The sequence below is a fragment of the Lepidochelys olivacea genome (assembly GCF_965140295.1).
Source record: "Lepidochelys olivacea isolate rLepOli2 genome assembly, chromosome: 20".
Lineage (NCBI taxonomy): Eukaryota > Metazoa > Chordata > Testudines > Cheloniidae > Lepidochelys > Lepidochelys olivacea.
Genome location: NC_140430.1, coordinates 533,016 through 555,633, shown reverse-complemented (window position 1 = coordinate 555,633; position 22,618 = coordinate 533,016). Strand labels below are relative to the sequence as shown.

General features: G+C 48.9%; 2 protein-coding genes across 3 annotated transcripts in view; both read right to left on the bottom strand.

The window, feature by feature from the left end:
• DIP2B (disco interacting protein 2 homolog B) overlaps positions 1-9,309 on the bottom strand; it is a 131,278-nt gene extending 121,969 nt beyond the window's left edge. Inside the window, exon 1 of the mRNA XM_084609958.1 lies at positions 9,127-9,309. Coding sequence (XP_084466084.1) covers positions 9,127-9,214 — 88 coding nt within the window. The 5' untranslated portion in view covers positions 9,215-9,309. The remainder of the gene's footprint in view (positions 1-9,126) is intronic.
• A 9,352-nt stretch (positions 9,310-18,661) lies between these two features.
• LARP4 (La ribonucleoprotein 4) overlaps positions 18,662-22,618 on the bottom strand; it is a 41,758-nt gene continuing 37,801 nt past the window's right edge. For both annotated transcript variants that reach the window (XM_084610250.1, XM_084610251.1), the window contains exons 13-16: positions 22,271-22,429; positions 21,512-21,633; positions 21,033-21,201; positions 18,662-20,688 (exon numbers count right to left, since the gene is read on the bottom strand). In XM_084610250.1, coding sequence (XP_084466376.1) covers positions 20,353-20,688; positions 21,033-21,201; positions 21,512-21,633; positions 22,271-22,429 — 786 coding nt within the window. In that variant the 3' untranslated portion in view covers positions 18,662-20,352. The remainder of the gene's footprint in view (positions 20,689-21,032; positions 21,202-21,511; positions 21,634-22,270; positions 22,430-22,618) is intronic.

Genomic DNA, 22,618 nt, shown 5'->3' with positions numbered 1-22,618 from the left:
GTGACCAAGACGATGCGGTTTCTTGTTGTCCAAGTCTTGTTTTAAAACTGCTATACACGACACCTTGCACTGCTAGGGCTGTCTCTACATTTTCCTTAGAATTTTACACAGTGGGAGTGGGAATGAAGACCAGCCATTGGCACATTCGCCACTACATCATCTACCCCTGCACAGAGCAGGTGTAGCTGTCATGGGGGTTAAAAGACCAGCTGTCTGTCTACACTAGCATTCCCACCATTGGGAAGCATGAAGAAAAGTGTGACAAGGCCTGGGAGGGCTGGTGTGCAGTTTGGGCTAGCCTTGTCTTGTCCACACTAGTCAGGGAAGCTTGGTTAAGAGCAACTCTATTACAACAAAATTGTAGCTAGTACAGCTGTGACTTGGCATGGTCACCCAGAACGAAAGCACTGGGCATCATTTGCGAAGTTGGGGGCCTAAATAAGATTCTGAGTGGTGCTGAGCGCCCACAGCAAGCGTACATCATCACTGAATATCAGGCCACGTTCTGAAGCATGTAACGTCCGATATGCAAGCAGGAGAACTCTGGGCCTGCATTTAAACGCTACAAGTTACGTCACGTCACAGGGGGGTGTTTAACAGTTCAGCCTCGCCTATGTTATAACCACATTACGGAACAGTGCAACAGCCTCGCAGCTTGTATTATATGACATGAATCCGCTTGAGGCGCATGATAATTACAGGCCTAGCACAGGCCTCCCTCTCCAGCTGACCCAACTCCTCTGGAGCTCCAGATGGAGGAAACTGCTTCCCTGTAACTACGTCTCACTGATCTTTTGAAAATGTGTCCTCTTCCCTGCCCTAGCCTCTTCATATCTTGCCCCCTTTGTCCCTCTAACACAGCTGGGATGGAGCCTGAATGAAAAGTAGTGCGAGAGAATTTTGCCTAGAAAGAACAGCCCCAGCCTCAATGATAGAGTGCTATAACACTAACATTTTTATCTAAAAATGGAATTAATGCACCATATATTCTTCTCCCTCCTAAGTCATACATCAACCTGCTCCTGAACATACAGTAGAACCTCAGAGTTATGAACACCAGAGATACGAACTGACCAGTCAACCACACCCCTCATCTGGAACCAGAAGCATGCAATCAGGCAGCAGCAGACACAAAACAAAAACAAATACAGTACAGTACTGTGTTAAATGTAGACTACTAAAAAAATAAGGGGGAAGTTTAAAAAAAGATTTGACAAGGTAAGAAAACTGTTTCTGTGCTTGTTTTGTTTAAATAAAGATGGTTAAAGCAGTGTTTGTCTTCTTCATAGTAAAGTTTCACAGTTGAATTAAGTCAATGTTCAGTTGTAAACTTTTGAAAGAACCACCATAATGTTTTGTTTGGAGTTACGAACAAACTCCATCCCCGAGGTGTTCGTAATTCTGAGGTTCGACTGTACCAGCAACTGAGCAGATTAGCCAGTCCAGACTCTGGAATTCTGCAGAAAGGCACCTTTTGGGGAGAAAAGATATCCCCTCTTCCCATAAGACCTGGGAGTCCATGACAGGCTCTCCGTCCTATATGGCTGGACCACTGCAGAAAGGAGCAAGGATATGAGGGCCTAAGGGTGTGAGAGACTTTCTAACATGGGCTCCTCTCTGCCAGGACCAGCACCAACTCAATCCACACAGATGTAGTTTATGGGTTACTTACAGGTTTAAAGTCAGATTTTAAGCATAAAGCTAAGATATAGTAAGATACAGGTACAAAGCCCACAGGCATGTAAGATAGTAGCTTAAGCAGTTAGCATAGGAAGTTAGGCCTATAAGCCTTAGCAAAAGAAAGCTGACCAACAGTGACCCTAAGTCACAAGATAGCAGCATACGATATAATTTTGCAATACGTAATTCTGCTGATGTCTAGCATAAAATGCTGACAGGTACCCTCAAGAAGTCAGCTAATGCCGGTTAGGGTATTTTGGGATAGGAGTATCAGCAGACAACCACAAAATTGCTATAGTAACCAACTGACATATATGCTAATAAATTTGAGATAATTAATATACTAGCCTATAGGATAAGGACACCCCAATATTATTAGGGTGAGGAAGTTAGTTATGGGCAAAGGAGGCCAAATACTCCTACGAATATTCATGGAAGCCATTGGATACTATAACAGGCCTAACCCCAGTTTAGTCCATTGAGACTTCGGCCATTTGGCATGCCAGGGATAGGACAGGACTCTCATAGAACTCCACCTGTCTCTTTACTCCTAGATCAGAACTGGGGGAGAACGTGTATGGCACAACACTGGATGTAAAGCTAATATTGCATTACTTTGTGTGTTCACTGATTGTGCAAATAAATTCAAATTCAAAAGCTTTTTTCATAAGTATGTTCCAACCATGCACATTGGAGTTTCCAATTTAACCATAATTCTAACAGCTCTGGGCCTACTCTTGAAACTGAAGCTTGTCAAACCTCAGAGTATTAATCTGTCAATTGGGAAGTCTCAGATAATCAATACACAGTTAATAGATCAGGTAACACACATCGCCAAAGAAAGTAACCATTTCCAGCTGCTGAGATCAGGTCAAGCTTAATGGCATACGGAGCCTTTCACCTTTATCAATTCTCTGAGCTAAGGGAACAAATGATACTGTAGAAACCCTAAGATACACAGAGCTCTTTCAGGATGTATTCTTCTACTGAATACATTCTAATTCAGTGCCAAAGAGACACTTCTGCTAACATTGTATTTGACTGAGGCCAAACTTACAGAGGGCAAGAGATCTTAATTAGGGGATGAAGTGGGAGCACTTTCCACAGAAATCCAGGAGAACATTTTAAGTATGAACATCCAGAGTGGCCCTGAAAACACACTCCAGGTGCAGCACCTCAGCTGGCAGAAGTGTAAAACAGCGTGCCAATTTCTAATGGAAACGTGAAACTGTTCATTCTTTTGAGCTTCAGTCAAGGATGGGGAAGCAGATCAATAGCTTTTGTCTAAGTTGAAGTGCTGAGGATTTTATCTCATTAAAGAGCAGTAGATGAAAATTCAAAGTAGTACTTCACATCATTACTGATGTGAAATACAGGTGTTACTGGGGGCTTGTCTTCACGTACAGCCACGCACTGCTGTGGTGCTTTATGGAAGACACTCCTACACTGACGGGAGAGCTTCTCCCATTGGCATAGCGCTGTCTACACAAAGGGTTAGCTCAGTGTAACTACATCACTCAAGGGTATGGATTTTTCACACCCGAGCAATGTTGTTATACAGATATAGGTCTGTAGTATAGATCTGGTGTAAGAGGTGGATAAAAATTAGGAGTTAGAGAAGGAAGAACAAGATGTAAGTACCCATGGGTCACTGACACATTTATAATGGTTCATTTATTGTTTATAACATAGCGGGTTAACATGGGGGAGACCAGGTCCCTTCTCCAAGGAACTTACAGGAGATGTGCAATGAAATACTAAACAAATGAAAAAAGGCAAAAGAAGCTGTTCCCGCCATTGACAAGGAGAGTATTTCTAGTAACATTCATAGCAACAACAGATCTACCAGCAGTTCCTACTGCCACAAGCAGATCAGAAGCACTGATGACATATTTGAAGATACTTCTGCAACAAGGCACGGGGCAACCGCAGAGCTACTCTATGAAATGTCTTCTAGTGCTTTGCCCAGAAGTTGTGTGTGTACTGAGGGATTGGGCTTCTGACCTTTCCATTTTGACCACAAGGTTTGGTCAGAAATGATCTGCAGAGAACAGAGGCTTAATTAGTCCTATTGCTTTTGCCACACAGACTGTTCCTTAAGGAAGCCCACAATTTCCATTTTCTGTATGTATTTAAAATAATTCTTCTGTTCCATTTTGCAGCTCACATGCTGATGCAGCATCTCTTCCATGCATGGTGCCAGATTAGGTTTAATATTGCATTTTCTTTGTCAGAGTTATAAATACCCCATACCATGTAGGCTAACAGTTACCTAACACTGTGCAAAAACAAGCCATAAGAGGTGACCTGAAGAAACCCAGTGACAATAGCACAACATTGTCCCACACCTCTCCATGACACATTATACCAGGAATTAAACAATGCTGCGCATCCCCCATGCATGACTTGATGTTCATATGCACTCTCCCCACAGGTTCTGCTCCTCTCCCCTTTCAGAAATGGGGAGAGTTAACCTGTTGTGGTGCCCTATTCAGAATCCCCACTAGAAACACCCAGAAGGTAAACAACCACCACCTCACAATGAAACGCAGAGATAAAAGCAGATGCAAGGAGAAAGAACTGGATTCCTTTTGTTTACACAAGGACAGACTGGTTACCCTCAAAAGTTATTAATGTTGCCTTTTTAATACAGCTCTCACATGCAATGGTGTTCACTATGCACACAGACCCAGGATTATGCAGATCAAAGTAACAGAGAAGCTCATATTAAAGTCTCTAATCTTAACTCAGCAGAGGGACTTATTTTCAAGAGATGCTGAGCACCTTCAAAAGTGCTGAGCAAGTCAATAGGCAGTATAAGTCAGGCCCCAATTGTCTCAGAAACAAGATATCAGTTAAGGGACATTTTCAAGAAGCTTTAGGCTGCTTTGTCAGGCAGGCCACTGCACCTGTTGGCTTCAGAGAGAGGAGAAGTTTGCAGGATCAGGACCTTAAAGTCTGTTAAAAAGGTGGTGATTAAGCCAAACCTCATATTAAACTGCAATGTACGCAGCACTGGTCTAGTGCATAATGACAAAGCACCTAACTCCTTTAGACTTCTTTGAAAATTCCTTGCTTAAAATTTAGCGTTATTCTTATTAATAATCGTATTTATTACAGTAAACCCTAAGGGCCAAGAATGGGGCCCCATTGTGCTAGGCACTGTACAAACACAACAGTAAACAGTCCCTGCCTCAAACCATTGACAACCTAAACAGACAAGACAGACACAGGGTGGGGGAGGGGGTAAAACACACTCGCAGAGCAAACAATGCAATATCAAACATGTTAGTTCCACAATTTGGGGGCGGGAGCAAGGGGGAGTTACTTAGGAGACAGGCTTTCATTTAATGTACTATTGTAACTGAACCAAGACAGTTTTTAGTCTGACCTTGTCCCTTTATGCAGAATGTTATTTCTCTACATATACTGTTTAGACATCAGACTCTCATGCTTAAAAAAAAAAGCAGCAAGCGAGTGCTCCTTAGGAAGATTTTCAAGCAAAATATAATATGAGTTAAATGCCAGCCGCAAAGATGTAAGTGGCAAGCAAAAGATTCTGCAAAGAAACACCCAATATTCAAAGTATGCAGAACCATAAAAAATGTATGCAAACAATTCAAGCATCTTAAGGCTTCATGCTGCTTTGTGTTGCAGTTTCAACAGCCTCAAGATCAGAAAGTACAGTAACAGGACAAGGTTTTCGAAGAGCATGACAGCATGTATCAAAAAGTTACACTATGCAGAGGGTTAGCCTTTTCTTTAATATCATGAGAAATAAGTTACACACACTACAAAACACAAATGCTTTCCCAGCAGCAGAATGTTCCAGTAAATTCTGCAATTAAGAGTTCTTCTACATGAGATATCCAAGGGCATCAAAAAGGACAATTCCTCAGTACTTCACAGTCAAACAGTCCATAAACGTTAACACCAGATAGGATTACCACTCTAGTTAAATGCTTAAATAAAGTGTTTCTGAACAGTACCTGGCAAAACAAAAACCAGCATTAAAAGGCTCCTAACAAATAGCTTCAACTGAGAAGTGCTATCTTCATGCTGCTACAGGACACTTTTCATCCTGCAAGATGCTGAGTGCCAACCCTCATCCAAGTCTATGTGCATTTAAGATGATCAGCACCTTGAAGCCAGAAGGGACCATTATGACTATCTAGTCAGTCCTCCTGCCAGCCAAGAAATGTTACTTAGCAATTCCTGAATTGAACCGGTGCATCTGATGAAGTGAGCTGTAGCTCACGAAAGCTTATGCTCAAATAAATTGGTTAGTCTCTAAGGTGCCAAAAGTCCTCCTGTTCTTTTTGCAAATACAGACTAACACGGCTGTTACTCTGAAACCTGAATTGAACCCAGTAACTTGCAATGGATAGAGCATTTCAATCTGTAAAATATAGCCATTTCCTTCACGAGATTCATCTACCCACCCCAGATTCCAACACATTTCTCTTGCCTGACAGAAATATTAAAGTACAGATCTAGCAGAAGAAATTTACAACACAGCCATACTGATGGCAACAACCTAGATACTAGGGCACAGAAAACACCCTATGTACATTTAAAGGGAAGAGGAAATGTCACATTCATGTCTCAAACACAAGTTAAGGTTTTGTTTTCAATATAAACAGGAACTTTGTGTGAACTGATTATGGCTGCATGAAACAACTTGCTCAGGTCATATGGAGAGAACATTATGCTGTATTTTTTCCATTGTTATCCAAAGCTTCTCTCCCCCTCCCCCACCATTGATTTTCTCCAGTCTCCACTCCCCTCAAAATCCTTAACACAGCTTTTAAAATTCATGAGGGCAGCAAACAAAGAAGAAAAAAACATCTGTAAGAAAACCTGAGAATTGTCAGTCCCAAACTATAAACAATCATCAGTTAGGGCTTAGATAAGACCCATAGGGCACTCCACATATGTATCCTTGGAGGCTTGCACATGATTGTTCCCTAAAGTTTTCTCTCCAGGGCTTTGGAAGGATGAAATCATCTTCTAAGCTACCCACAGCTCCCCTCAGACTTTTGCAGGAAAATCAGCAGAGCACCGTAAGTCAGGAACATTAGACACAGACTCGAAGAGACTAACATTTAAGGGATGCTAGACTACATCTCAAAGGTGAGGGTGCTGCAAAAACTGGCCACAACACACATGCTGGCTGTGTACATGGGAGAAATTAGAGGACAGACAGGCTACAAGCATGGGGAGCCTGGGTGGTGAAATCTAAAAAGATGCATGCGGGATGAGCGTACCACTGGGATTCACCCCATTAAACACAGCTTGAGAGTACCAACAGGAGCACATTCAAACACCAGAAAAAAGGACACACTGGGTCATCCCACTATAAAGGAGACAGGCCCAGCTAAACCCCCCGCCCCCGCGCAACACAGCCTGTCTGTGAGAAGGCAGAAGGGAGGCTCACAAATATTTGCCCACCCCACCAAAACAGACACAAGCAGGTTTTAGCATGTGAAGGGGATTTATCCCAATTAACCCCCCACAATCCCTAGCCACCTGGGGGCTCCCCCAACACTTCCATCCACTGCCCCCACAGCCTGGGGGCTCCCCAAAACCCAGACCAGTCACCCTCCACTAGCTCCTCCCGCAGCCAGGAAGAGCATGGCAAGGAGATTGAGGGGAGTGAAGGAGGACACAGAAGGGCCAGTAAGGGGAGCCTCCAGCCTCCCCACCCCAAGCAAGGGACCAGAGAAGACTCCCTGCCCCACACTGACTGCCCCCCAGCCACAGCCCAACCCCCAACTTCCTCCCCCCAGCCATAACCCTACCCCACACCTACCCCCTCCACCCCACCGCTCAGCCCCACACCTATCCCGAGCCCCTCCCTGCCCCCTAAGCCAACCCCAGCCATACACCCACCCCACTTACCCCAACCCCTCCCAGCCCCACACCTACTCACCTCCCACCTACCCGCCGTGCTCAGCCCCACACCTACCCCCACCAGTCCCAGCCCAACCCCCAACTTCCACCCCCCAGCCATAACCCCACTCCACACCTACCCCCTCCATCCCACCGCTCAGCCCCACACCTATCCCGAGCCCCTCCCTGCCCCCTAAACCAACCCCAGCCATACACCCACCCCACTTACCCCAACCCCTCCCAGCCCCACACCTACTCACCTCCCACCTACCCGCCGTGCTCAGCCCCACACCTACCCCCACCAGCCCCAGCCCAACCCCCAACTTCCTCCCCCCAGCCATAACCCCACTCCACACCTACCCCCTCCATCCCACCGCTCAGCCCCACACCTATCCCGAGCCCCTCCCTGCCCCCTAAACCAACCCCAGCCATACACCCACCCCCACTTACCCCAACCCCTCCCAGCCCCACACCTACTCACCTCCCACCTACCCGCCGTGCTCAGCCCCACACCTACCCCCACCAGTCCCAGCCCAACCCCCAACTTCCACCCCCCAGCCATAACCCCACTCCACACCTACCCCCTCCATCCCACCGCTCAGCCCCACACCTATCCCGAGCCCCTCCCTGCCCCCTAAACCAACCCCAGCCATACACCCACCCCACTTACCCCAACCCCTCCCAGCCCCACACCTACTCACCTCCCACCTACCCGCCGTGCTCAGCCCCACACCTACCCCCACCAGCCCCAGCCCAACCCCCAACTTCCTCCCCCCAGCCATAACCCCACTCCACACCTACCCCCTCCATCCCACCGCTCAGCCCCACACCTATCCCGAGCCCCTCCCTGCCCCCTAAACCAACCCCAGCCATACACCCACCCCCACTTACCCCAACCCCTCCCAGCCCCACACCTACTCACCTCCCACCTACCCGCCGTGCTCAGCCCCACACCTACCCCCACCAGTCCCAGCCCAACCCCCAACTTCCACCCCCCAGCCATAACCCCACTCCACACCTACCCCCTCCACCCCACCGCTCAGCCCCACACCTATCCCGAGCCCCTCCCGGCCCCCTAAACCAACCCCAGCCATACACCCACCCCCACTTACCCCAACCCCTCCCAGCCCCACACCTACTCACCTCCCACCTACCCGCCGTGCTCAGCCCCACACCTACCCCCACCAGCCCCAGCCCAACCCCCAACTTCCTCCCCCCAGCCATAACCCCACTCCACACCTACCCCCTCCACCCCACCGCTCAGCCCCACACCTATCCCGAGCCCCTCCCTGCCCCCTAAACCAACCCCAGCCATACACCCACCCCCACTTACCCCAACCCCTCCCAGCCCCACACCTACTCACCTCCCACCTACCCGCCGTGCTCAGCCCCACACCTACCCCCACCAGCCCCAGCCCAACCCCCAACTTCCTCCCCCCAGCCATAACCCCACTCCACACCTACCCCCTCCATCCCACCGCTCAGCCCCACACCTATCCCGAGCCCCTCCCGGCCCCACAATCTGCCCCCAGCCCCACTCCTGCCGCCCCCCACCTTCGGAGAGCTCCAGCTCCAGCTCGGCCAGCTGCTCGCGGATCTCCCGGGGCAGGGAGCAGGCTCCCCCGCCTGCCGGCTCGGCCATGTCGGGGACGGGGAGGCGCGGCCGGGCCGGGCTCAGCGCTGGGGGCTCCGGATCCCGGGCGCAGCAGGAACGGCCGCCGCCTCCGCCATGCTGAGCCCCAGCGCCGCGGTCACATGAGGGGGAGGGGCCCGGCGCCACCGCCCGCCTGGACCCGGCTGCAGCGCCGCGCACCCCCTGCCGGCCCGGCCCGGAACCGCACCCGGCTCCCGGCGCCCCCTGCCGGCCCGGCCCGGCCCGGCACCGCACCCGGCTCCCGGCGCCCCCTGCCGGCCCGGCCCGGAACCGCACCCGGCTCCCGGCGCCCCCTGCCGGCCCGGCCCGGCCCGGCCCGGCACCGCACCCGGCTCCCGGCGCCCCCTGCCGGCCCGGCCCGGCACCGCACCCGGCTCCCGGCGCCCCCCGCCGGCCCGGCCCGGCACCGCACCCGGCTCCCGGCGCCCCCTGCCGGCCCGGCCCGGCACCGCACCCGGCTCCCGGCGCCCCCCGCCGGCCCGGCCCGGCACCGCACCCGGCTCCCGGCGCCCCCTACGGGCCTGGCCCAGCACCGCACCCGGCTCCCGGCGCCCCCTGCCGGCCCGGCCCGGCACCGCACCCGGCTCCCGGCGCCCCCCGCCGGCCCGGCCCGGCACCGCACCCGGCTCCCGGCGCCCCCCGCCGGCCCGGCCCGGCACCGCACCCGGCTCCCAGCGCCCCCTGCCGGCCCGGCCCGGCACCGCACCCGGCTCCCGGCGCCCCCTGCCGGCCCGGCCCGGCCCGGAACCGCACCCGGCTCCCGGCGCCCCCTGCCGGCCCGGCCCGGCACCGCACCCGGCTCCCGGCGCCCCCTGCCGGCCCGGCCCGGAACCGCACCCGGCTCCCGGCGCCCCCTGCCGGCCCGGCCCGGCCCGGCCCGGAACCGCACCCGGCTCCCGGCGCCCCCTGCCGGCCCGGCCCGGCCCGGCACCGCACCCGGCTCCCGGCGCCCCCTGCCGGCCCGGCCCGGCCCGGCACCGCACCCGGCTCCCGGCGCCCCCTGCCGGCCCGGCCCGGAACCGCACCCGGCTCCCGGCGCCCCCCGCCGGCCCGGCCCGGCCCGGCACCGCACCCGGCTCCCGGCGCCCCCTGCCGGCCCGGCCCGGCCCGGCACCGCACCCGGCTCCCGGCGCCCCCTGCCGGCCCGGCCCGGCACCGCACCCGGCTCCCGGCGCCCCCTGCCGGCCCGGCCCGGCCCGGCACCGCACCCGGCTCCCGGCGCCCCCTGCCGGCCCGGCCCGGCACCGCACCCGGCTCCCGGCGCCCCCTGCCGGCCCGGCCCGGCCCGGAACCGCACCCGGCTCCCGGCGCCCCCTGCCGGCCCGGCCCGGCACCGCACCCGGCTCCCGGCGCCCCCTGCCGGCCCGGCCCGGAACCGCACCCGGCTCCCGGCGCCCCCTGCCGGCCCGGCCCGGCCCCGCACCCGGCTCCCGGCGCCCCCTGCCGGCCCGGCCCCGCACCCGGCTCCCGGCGGCCCCTGCCGGCCCGGCCCGGCACCGCACCCGGCTCCCGGCGCCCCCCGCCGGCCCGGCCCGGCACCGCACCCGGCTCCCGGCGCCCCCTGCCGGCCCGGCCCGGCCCGGAACCGCACCCGGCTCCCGGCGCCCCCTGCCGGCCCGGCCCGGCCCCGCACCCGGCTCCCGGCGCCCCCTGCCGGCCCGGCCCCGCACCCGGCTCCCGGCGCCCCCTGCCGGCCCGGCCCGGCACCGCACCCGGCTCCCGGCGCCCCCCGCCGGCCCGGCCCGGCACCGCACCCGGCTCCCGGCGCCCCCTGCCGGCCCGGCCCGGCCCGGAACCGCACCCGGCTCCCGGCGCCCCCTGCCGGCCCGGCCCGGCCCGGCACCGCACCCGGCTCCCGGCGCCCCCTGCCGGCCCGGCCCGGCACCGCACCCGGCTCCTGGCGCCCCCCGCCGGCCCGGCCCGGCACCGCACCCGGCTCCCGGCGCCCCCCGCCGGCCCGGCCCGGTACCGCACCCGGCTCCTGGCGCCCCCCGCCGGCCCGGCCCGGCCCGGCACCGCACCCGGCTCCCGGCGCCCCCTGCCGGCCCGGCCCGGCCCGGCACCGCACCCGGCTCCCGGCGCCCCCTGCCGGCCCGGCCCGGCCCGGCCCGGTACCGCACCCGGCTCCCGGCGCCCCCCGCCGGCCCGGCCCGGCACCGCACCCGGCTCCCGGCGCCCCCCGCCGGCCCGGCCCGGCCCCGCACCCGGCTCCCGGCGCCCCCCACGGGCCTGGCCCGGCACCGCACCCGGCTCCCGGCGCCCCCCACGGGCCCGGCCCGGCACCGCACCCGGCTCTTGGCGCCCCCCGCCGGCCGGGCCCGGCACCGCACCCGGCTCCCCCCGCCGGCCGGGCCCGGCACCGCACCCGGCTCCTGGCGCCCCCCGCCGGCCCGGCCCGGAACCGCACCCCTCGCCGTCCCACGCCGTGGTCCTTTTTTGCTTTGGAAGTTCTTGACCTGCCTTGCACCCCAGGGTGCCCTGCCCCTCAAGCCAGCCGGGCCCATGCCGCCCCAGCAACCACGCCTGCCGCCCAGAGCCGCAAGGTGGGGAGGTAACTGGGTTCATTGCACCAACTTCTACTGGAGAGCGCCAGGGAGCTCTTCTCCCCCCTCCGCCCGGTGCAGAAGGTGGGGTCGAGGGAACCCTGGGCTTACCACAGCCCCTAGGGTTATGGCTTAGTACTAAGGTTAAGATTTTGTCATGGTAGTTTTCAGTAGAACACAGAGGCAGGTTGTTGGCAATAAACAAAAATTCACAGAAGGCTAGGACCTAGCCTTGATTTCTAAACACACCAGGGAGGGCTGATGCCAAAGACAGCAGGAAGGTTGGTTAGGTACACCCTCTAATCTCTGTATCCTTATTTACTACAACACTCTCTACCCCCTTCCCCCCTTTTTTGTCTGATAACTTCACCTTGAACGGTCCCTTAGTTTAGCATAACTTAGTTTAGCTGAGGCTATGAGGGAGATTCCCAAACTGCAGCGGTTCTTTTCAGGTGACAAATCTGAGAAACTGTCCCAGATGGAGGTGTCGGCAGAGGTGGTTTTGGAACGCTGATAAATTAAACGGCAATAAGTTACCAGGACCCAAGGGTACCCCCCAAGAATTCTACAATTTCACATTTGAGTTCCTTCTGAACTACTAACTATGATAGGTAACCTATCATTTAAATCAGCTTTTGTAGAGGATGACTGATGTCATACTAGCTATCTTCCACTTTAAATTAAAAAAAACGCTCCAGCAGCCATCCTGGCACTTACAGGTCAGTAAGCCTAATGTCAGTACGAGGCCAGTGATAGAAACTATAATAAAGAACAGATTTAACCATACACATAGATGAACATAATTTGTTGGGAAAGCATCAACATGGTTTTTGGTAAAGGGAAATCATGCCTCACCCATCTGTCATCATTCTTAGAGGTAGTCAACAAACGTGTAGACAATGGTGATTTAGTGGATATAGTGCACTTAGATTTTCAGAAAGCTAAAACAAGGTCCCTCACCCAAGGCTCTTAAGCCAATAAGCTGTCATGGGGTAAGAGGGATGACCCTCATGGATGAGTAACTTGTTAAAAGATAGGAAACAAAAAGGTAAGAATAAACGGTCCGTTCTCAGAATAGAGAGCGGTAAATAGTGGTGTCACGCACACGTCTGTCGTAGGACCAGTACTGCTCAACATATTCATAAATGATCAGGAAAACAGTGAAGTAGCAAAATTTGAAGATGATACAAAACTATTCAAATAGTTACATCCAAAGCAGACTGAAGAGTTACAAAGGATCTCACAAAACTGGGTGACTGGGCAACAAAATGGCAGTTTAAATTCAGTGTTGATAAATGCAAAATAATGCACATTGGAAATTCTCTCTCTCTCTCTACACACACACACACACACACACAGGATGGGGTCTAAATTAGCTGTTCCCATTCAAGAAAGAGCTTAGAGTCATTATGACTAGTTCTCTGAAAACATCCACTCAATATGCAGCAGCAGTCACAAAAAGCTAATGTTGGGAATCATTAAGAAAGGGATAGGTAAGACAGAAATAGCATATTGCCTCTATATAAATCCATGGTACACCCACATCTTGACTACTGTGTGCAGATCTGATCGTCCCATCTCAAAAAAGATATATTGGAATTGGAAGAGGTACAGAAAAGGGCAACAAAAATTGATTAGGAGTATGGAACAACTTCCATATGAGGCAAGATTAACAAGACTGGGACTTTACAGATTGGAAGAGACACAACTAAGGGGGGATATGATAGAGGTCTACAAAATCATGACTGGTGTGGAGAAAGTAAATGAGGAAGTGTTATTTACTCTTCATAACACAAAGAACTGGGACCAACATAGCTACACCTCAACTGCTACTAACAGCTTTGACACCCCTTCCTCCTGCTGAGTCCCACACATCAGTTGCAGCTGTAGCAACCTCTGTCCTGTTTGCAACCCTGGACCTGGCCCTTTACAGAATAAGCAATAGGGGCCAGGGCAAGGCACAAGTGTGTGGACACGGCAGCCATTTTTTGGGAACAGGCCTGTGACATTACTGCACTATGGCTGTAACCAATGCTGAGTGTCCAGCAATTGCTCCTAGCAGCTACCTATTTCCTCCCTTTCCTGCTCGGTATTGGCCCCTCCCCACCACAATAAGGAGCAATAGAGCAGGGGGCAAGCTGCTTCAAGTGCAGCAGCTTCCATTTGTTACATTTTGAAGGTGTGTGCCTGGAGAGGGATGCTGACTTGACTGCCCCCTTCCCCCTTGGACCTGCAACAGTGAGTCATCAAGCTGTTGAAATCAGCAGGCAGGTTTAAAAAAAAAGAAAAAAAAAAAAGAAATACTTCTTCACACAATGCACAGGCACCCTAAGGAACTCACTGCCATGGAATGTTGTAAAGGCCAAAAGAATAACCTAATTTTTTTTTTTAATCCAGTAAATTCAGAGAGGCTAGATCCACCAGTGTTTATTAATCAACATGGTCAGGGGGACACACCCATGCTCCAGGTGACCCTAAACTTCCAACTCCCAGAAGCTGGTACTGAACAACAGGTGAAGTGAGCTGTAGCTCACAAAAGCTGATGCTCAAATAAATTGGTTAGTCTCGAAGGTGCCACAAGTCCTCCTGTTCTTTTTGCAGATACAGACTAACACGGCTGCTCCTCTGAAACAGGGGTGGATCACTCAAAATTGCCGTTCTGTTCACGATCTGTGAACCATATGGCACTGGCCGCTGTCAGTAGACAAAATACTGGGCTAGACAGACCATTGGTCGGACCCACTGTGGCCGTTCCTACGTTCCCACAGCCCATTCAGACTGTGACACCACAGCAGATAGTACTAAAAGCTGGAGACATTGGTGCTAGTTACAGTAGCCATTCACTAGCCATTGGTCTGCGACCACCTTCCGTGGCATCAGCAATTAAACCTCAGGGGGCCTCTGTAGCTGTAGAATAGTGCTGCTTAGGGCTCTTGTGATTGATAGGAAACAGATAGTAGTCTATTCCTGCACAGGCCAGCCAACAGAGAATGTATTCAAAGAGAAGATTAAGGTTTGTGGCTGCAGCATCCCAACACTGTCCTCCACATCTAGCATTGATGATGGACAGTAAGATTAGTTCAGCAGCTCCCAAACTGTATTGGTTCACATACCACCTTAAAAATGGCTGTGAAATTAACTGATGGAATATCAAGCTCATGTATTACAATATAGGAACCCCTACTTTAGTCATAGGCAGCTTTCTTCTAGTTCGCTCTACTTAAAATTCCCATTCTGTAGGGTCTTAGGTCAATTACCACTCCATCCATGGCCCTGCATGCCCAGAACAATGCAAACAGACCAATGAAGCTACAGGTTCCCAGTACTATTGAAAGTCAGGCCATTAAGATGGCTGAACTGAGCTATGGATGACACACTGGTTACCCTGTCACACCGATACAGGCAGGTTACATGCCTGTACACATGGTGAAGTGGGCCTTCAGAGCACATGAAGCTGACAGAACCCATCTTGAGGAACAAGACATACTTCCGCTACTGCACCCATGTCTTGTTCTAGAGCACAACACAAGTCATGCCACATTTGAGAGGCCTTCCCAAAACAGGTGAAACAGATTTTTTTCCTTGGGTTCCTCTCTGAGGGAGGCTCATGAAGACTGAAGGAGGGACTAGCAAGAGCTACCACATTAATCAGTATGCTAGAAATACACTGATAGGAGCTTACTTGGACTTTTGTTTTACCTGCCATTAATGACCTCTTGCTCTCAAATATGGGGAAGGAAGAACTGGTCCATCTGCAGTCGACACATCATTCTGGACTCAAGTCCTAACTAACTTTCCTTTCCAGAATAAATCTGAACTACCGTGCCTTTACTATTTTCCTTCAACCTTTCCATCTTAAGAAAGAAATCCATCTTTTTTCTTGTAACATGAAACAACACTATCTCAAGATGGCAAGGATAAGAGACATTATGCAATGTTTTCAGGCATGTATGGAAAGTAGTATTAGAAGCCATTTAACATCGAACAGCATCTCATTGTGAAATCGAAGACAGAAGGATTGCTTCTTTAAATCAGCTTTATTTTTCTAACTGTTATTTCAATTTCCCATAGCACCTTGGCAATGTCAAAAACAGAAATACAAATACATGTATTATCATTTTAACATTTAAAGCATGAACCTACTTTACAGAAATTGTTTTGGACAGTTTTGACAATGGACAGAGTATAGAAGCCAGATAAGTTGCTTTTTTTCCTTCTTTCACTGAAGCCCGACCACTTTGGAGAGAGATCATACATGCCAAGGGAATGTCAGAATTGTCTGGGAGGAGCGAGATGTCAATAGTCACTTAAACTCAATATATTATCTGCATATTTTGTATTTTATAAAAATTAGAACAAAAGCCATTTGTGCACAAATCTGTTTACATGTGAAGTTGCATTTTTTTGATATTGTACCCATAACTGAAGCTCCATAAAAATAAACCTCTGCTTCTTAAATATAAAATTGAAAGTTGTTACAGGTTAGTTTGCAGATGGATTTTTCAGAAATAATCTTTAACTCCTTTCAAGTCCTCCCAACAGTATATTAAAAACAGACTCATTTGACCTCTTGAAGTGTCTATGCTGGGGACACTTAAGAGAAGAGCCAACTAAAAATAACTAAAACAAAATCATGTACCATCCTAAAGGAAGCTCAGACTATATGTAGTATATATACAAACAAGAGCATGATAAATCATTCAGATTAATGGCAACAATCTTATTTCAGAAGGAAATATCAAAAATTAGAAACCAAAAGTCTATTTGCATATCTGTTGCAATCAAGGATTTACAAAATAAACTCATCAGAAGCAAGTTTTCCTCCTAAGTGCATTTCTGTTGTATCTTGTCTGTAATACAATGGTTCATTTTACAAGTTTAAAATATTGCCTGTACACAGATTTTATCCCAAGTGAAGGTTCACTTGCGTAACAGTAAAAACAGTGGACATTTTCAAGATATTTAAGTGGATATTGATAAAGTAGTAAGGCCATAGCTATTTAACTACAGTAAAGCATTGATTAAGTCACTTAATTGCTACTGATCTGCCACAATATCACCCTTGTTCTCTTTTGGTTAATAGGATGGGTTACTTTATTTTACCTACTGCTAAAACTGCACCATCATACTGTGCCAAGCTAACTTGGTTAATTTTTTTTTTTTTTAAACAAAGATAGCAGGAATGTAAGATGCTATAAAACTAACTTAATTTTAGAAATTAAACTTCTGCACTTTTTAATTTTACTATCACATGCAAATCGTCCCTCCTTCCCCTCCCCCAGAAATACAAAAAAAAAAATGGCCCAATCTTTTCCACAAATAAAGTGAAAGAAGTTTAGATAGGGGAATACACCTTTGTAGCTAACAAAATAAAACAGACTAATTTTGTAAACAAGTGACAATTTGTGAAACTAAAAGTTATTTGAGATCTGCACTTGTGTGCATGTTTCATTGGTTTTTCTTTTTAAATACCGTCAGCAGGGTAGAAGAATGCATGTTTGCCTGATGTGGTGAGCTATTAAGGAGAGAGAGCCACTGAGAGTCCATCATCTTCAATAGCTCAATGAACTTTTGTGGAACAAGAGCCAGTTTCACCTCTGGTAATAAGATGATGCACCTCAACTGAAGTCAATGGCGTTGCACCAGCAGTGAATCTGGTTTCCAAATGGTCATTTTGTCCTGGTTTCCAATTGTCTGTCAAACAGGAAAACTTGGTGGGTAGAGACACAAGAATTTGCCTGAGACTATATCTGGAGAATGAGAAGTAGCAGCTAGCCCATCTATGTTATGTATTTGTCATGCAATACAAGTACGGCGGGAGGACTTGCACACAACTATTGTTTTCACAGCCTTTATATTTACTTTATTATTCCCCACCCCAAGTTCCCCCAAAAAGACAGACAAAAAGTATCCATGGCGGTGGGGGAAGGAGGAGAATCCTAATATTAAATCTTTGCACACCAGTATCAATTAGTTTAGTTATGGTGAGCTCCCTAATCTGATAGATAGGCTGGAAAAAGCCAACAAGTTTACAGACTTATTTGCATACACTATACAAGACCATAATCTGTTGCTGGAAAATGCACATTTAAAGACATAAAACATTCCTTCCACACGTCAAGTTTTTCCAATCCCCTTACAAGAAAAAAAGATCGATCTGTAAGGATTTTTTGTACGTCTAATAAAAGGCAAAAGCTTCACTTTACAACTGTCAGAAACACTCAAGTTCTATCTTTCAGCTCAACAAGCTTTATGCACTGATTTAAAAGCAGATGCCCACATAGGTCAAAATTAACAGGCCAGTACAGCCAAGCTAGGCCAGAGACTGTACATTTGCAAAAGCCTCTTCCCAAAGAGCTCTTCCTCTTAACTGCAGCCAGCTTATGGCTGCTATTAGAATTCCAATACATGTTCACTCTAATGAGAGTGCACATTACCCTAATGTTGGTTACTATTATACAGAATATATGTTATTTTCCAGTCTGAGTGCAGTAATTAAGTTTATAAAATTATTTATAAAAAGTAGCTTCTTTGAAATTTGATGCATTTCACAGAGCTCTTGACAGTTTAAATATTTAAACTTCTTTGTATCATTTCCATCAAATGTACCATTATCCAAGTAAACTGAAACATGTTTGTAAGCATTCTTAAACTATAGATTTGATCCATGATTTTGGTAAATTAAACTCCAAAACCCAGTACAGGCAGTTTAAAAAGTGAGTAATGATTGTTTTTATATATGTAACGTGCACAAAATGAACAGTTAGCTGCATAAATATATGACTCATGAACCAAATCAAAAGCAACTGCCAAACTGAGTAATAAGTTAGAGAAATGACAACTCTGGCTTTATATATATAGATATATATATTTATAAAAATAGATACAAGAGTTCTCAAAGCAGTTGATGGAGAATGCCTAATGAGTAAGAAATCAGCAAGGATTACCTGGCTAAGAAATCAAAAGATGAAAATTTCACAGTTAACGTCATTTTTAACTGCCACTTACATACCGTAAACATCTTAGTAATATATGCTAGTGATGCCATTAGAATGAATGTATCACAACTGAATATTCCAGTGTTCACAACTTACAGCTTTAAATTTGTACACATCCTATTCACTTTAAAAACAAAAAAAAAAAACAAAAACAAAAAAACCACACACCACCAGGTACAATTCTTACTGCTGTGAGCTACTTTTCTTAACACTTTATACAGAACTTAGAATGTGGGCATGCTTATTTTGGCAGATTAACGCATTGTATTTTTCCTGTTTCCTTCAGTCATTTACGGTAATTACTAGCTTTTAAACTTAACTGCCTACTACACAATATAGTGTTGTGAATTTAGTCAAAGTAACCTCTTTGAAATAAAGTTAAAACCTCATGGCCTTTGTTCCAAGCAACTGAAAAGAAGTCAGGAGCCAGTACAGATACTATAAAGCAGTGCTTGACACCAGTCCAGAGAACTAATGCGAGTCACTATATGGAAACCTGGGCATGCCCCCAAAACTGTTGAATGTCTCAAAGTAAATAAAAAGCCTCAATTTTAGACCCATTTGGGGCTTTGAACCTGCTCTCGAGACTACCTCCTGCAAAGCAGAATTCCAAGAGTGGAACTGAAAGCTCAGGCTCTTCACATGTGAAATTACCACCATCTACTGTGCAGTCTTCCATTAACTGGGCCTGCCTCAGGAAAACATACCAGATAAATGCACATAAGTCTGTAATAAAGGGGTTAGAGAAAGTAGCACTTAAGCAAAAAAAAAAAAAAAAAATTAAAATGCTGCCCTCAATTGGCAGGAAAAAAGGGAAAATTAAAAATCCCAAACATGCCCCAGCCCCCCCTTCTTGTGTCTAGGATACGGACTATTCTTATGGTCTGATCTACAATCAGTTCTCCAGTAAAATCAGAGTTTAAAAAACGTTTGCTCAATGAAATATTAGTAAGGTCAAAAGACTAAATTTCAAGCTGGAAACACAAAGTTCTATTACAGTAGTGCATTCCGTTTTTACCATCAGCGACTAAGTCATGACGTAACAGTATCTGGCTGCACTCACGCAACTCAAGCATGCCGACCAAGCATCTCGGTTGTGGATCTGCTTTGCAATGCAAGGCCATTAATGGCATACATATCATCCTACAAGCCAAACGTTAAATAGGTTTAAAAAAGTAAGTTCTAATTTTACAGAAATGCTTTTTTTTTCCTTCCCCAAAAATAATATTCTCTTGCCCTCTTCCTTCTACACTGAGAGACATATTATGTCATTTCATTTTTTCATCTGGTCAAAATACTAATTCACAACCTCAAAGTTGATTTCAGGCAGGAAACCCTCTGCAAATTAAAAAACAAAAAGATACAAAAATTATAATCTCTATATATTTATATTGATTGGAATCCTCCAGCATTTATGAAATCACTTTTAGAGATGAATTTTGGGACCCTCCCCACCTTCTCCACACTCAAACCATATACTTCGATTCAGTATTCGTGTTCCCTGAATACCTCCTCCTTATAGTCCATCTCCTTTACTGCTCTTTAGTCCACAGCTCAAATTAAATAGAGAAGAGTTAGATGAGTTTTACTTTGGTGATCGGGGTGGCACATACTGCTCCTTGCCGATACGCCGAGGTGCTCCCTGAGGTGAAGATCTGCGTCCAAACTGGCGTCTCTGTTCCCTGATTTTTCCAGCAGCTCCCCTGGGAGGCCCATTGCCTCTGAACCCAGAAAGATCCTTTGCCCGGCCTTCGAGCTTCTCATGGGCCCTCTCTGAAGCCTTTTCAGAAGTATTGTTTTCTTCGTTTTTGGCAGGGGGAGCTACATTGGTTCGAAGCTCCCTAAGTGGCTGAACAGGAACTGGAGCTGGCTCCTTTGGGGGTTTCTGGCAGACTTCAGCGTAACTTAGCTTGCGCGGCTCCTTTGGTGACAAGGGTAGAAAGAGTAAAGTTTATGCATTCTGCTAAGAACAACCTATACCAGCAAAGGGCTCTTCAAGAATATCCCAGGCACATTGTTAAAAGAACAATGCCAGAACATGCTCTGTGTGAAGGTACTATACCATGATCTGCTGGCGGGGGGGGGGGGGGGGGGAGAGAGAGAGGGAGGAAGGAAAGCAGCCCCCTTGGGACTGCGGAGTACCATGATCTGCCCTGGGGGTGGAGCAGAGAGGAAAGTAGCCAGTTTCCCTAGCCAACAACCTCCAATGTGTGGAAGTCAGTTTACTAGAAAGCACTGAGATCATACCAAGGCAGCTGATCTTACCTGTATTGTCACAGTAAGCGCTGCATTTGCATTGGTAGAGGATGAAGTGGTATTTGTCCTTGATGGCTTTGCAGCACTGAGGGGACGTACAGACACAGATGGGGAAGTGTGGCTATTAACATCTTTCTGAGCAGAGACCTCTTCTGGCTTCTTGTCTGGCTGAGTTGTGCTGACAGATTAGACAAGATAGTTCAACGTTAGAATCTGTTTAAGAGTTAGTTCAGTTTCAGGAATGCTTTTTTCCCCTTCTTTCAAATCACCGCAGCAGTTTTAACCAAGTAGGATGCCCAAGGCCATTACCACCAGGTTCTGAACAGCAATCAGCTTTTCAGAGTAACAGAGGCCTAGTTACTAGTATAGTATAGAAGGGGACTGGAGAGAATGCTTCCTTAGAGTAGAAGTAACCAAGACTATCCTTCATACTACACAGCAGCTTATTTTTAAAAACATTTCTCAAATTAGCCAAGTGAATTATATACCTTGGTGCTGGAACCTCAGCCCTGCTTGGTGAGCTCACACTTGTGACAAGTTGCTGGACTGGACTGTGTGCCTGCTCTTCTTGAGCAGATGCAGGACAACTGATGGCCAAGTCTTTGCTCTCCTGAAGAGACAACAGGAATTGTAAAACTGCAGAAGTACAATAGTCATTATGCCAGTACTTGTGTTTTAGTCACCACAAAACTTAAGTCACCAGACATTAAGAATTTAAAGTTAAATATATATGTACAGTAAGAGTTAAGATTTATTTTGTTATATAGAATATGCACATGGCACTTATTTCAGTGCGAGTCTTCTATACAGAGATGCCAGTTTTACATCAGGTGAAAAAACATGGGACAGAGAACAAACAAGACTATGGTCTTCTGTACAACTGTAGAGACCAGCAACACCACTGCAGGTAAACAGATTCTTCCAAAACCATCCCTACCCTAAACTCCCTTTAACTGATCAGTACTTCAGAAGGCACCACTGCTGATCTGGCTGCTTTATTTTGAAATACAGAGCCCAACACTAAGTCTGGAAAGAGGAGTGGTAATTGCACGGGTTCCATTAGACACCACATGGAAATCAGCAAGCCCATGAACAGAAACAGAAAAGGCTAGAGTATTATATGTTTAGACCTGCTTGGGGACAGTACAGTTTACAGCTCTACCACAATAAGCCTGAATAATTTTCAGGACATGTAGAGGAGGGACGTTAATCATCTTGATGTGCACTCCAGAAGTAGAAACAAGTACCTTCTCTTTGCCAGTTCCTTTAACAATGTCAGACATTCTGCTTTCCAACACTGGTTCTCCTTGTATTTTTGCGGTACTGCCAGGTAGAGGAGGGAAATTTGATGCTAGTAAATCAAACTTTGGTGTCTGAGTCTTTGTTTCTGCTGAAGGCTGAGGTCGCTAGAAGAAAAGAGGTCTGTTAACATACACTATGTAACCATACCACCTTGTGTTATGAGGCTATACAGGTCTCAAGCTAAGTAATGTCAGGACAGTTCCTGAATGGAAGTCTATCGAACACCACATCCTGCATGATGAAATCTTGAAGATTTAGGGATTGCATCCTTCCCTCAGAGTCAGTATGCAGCC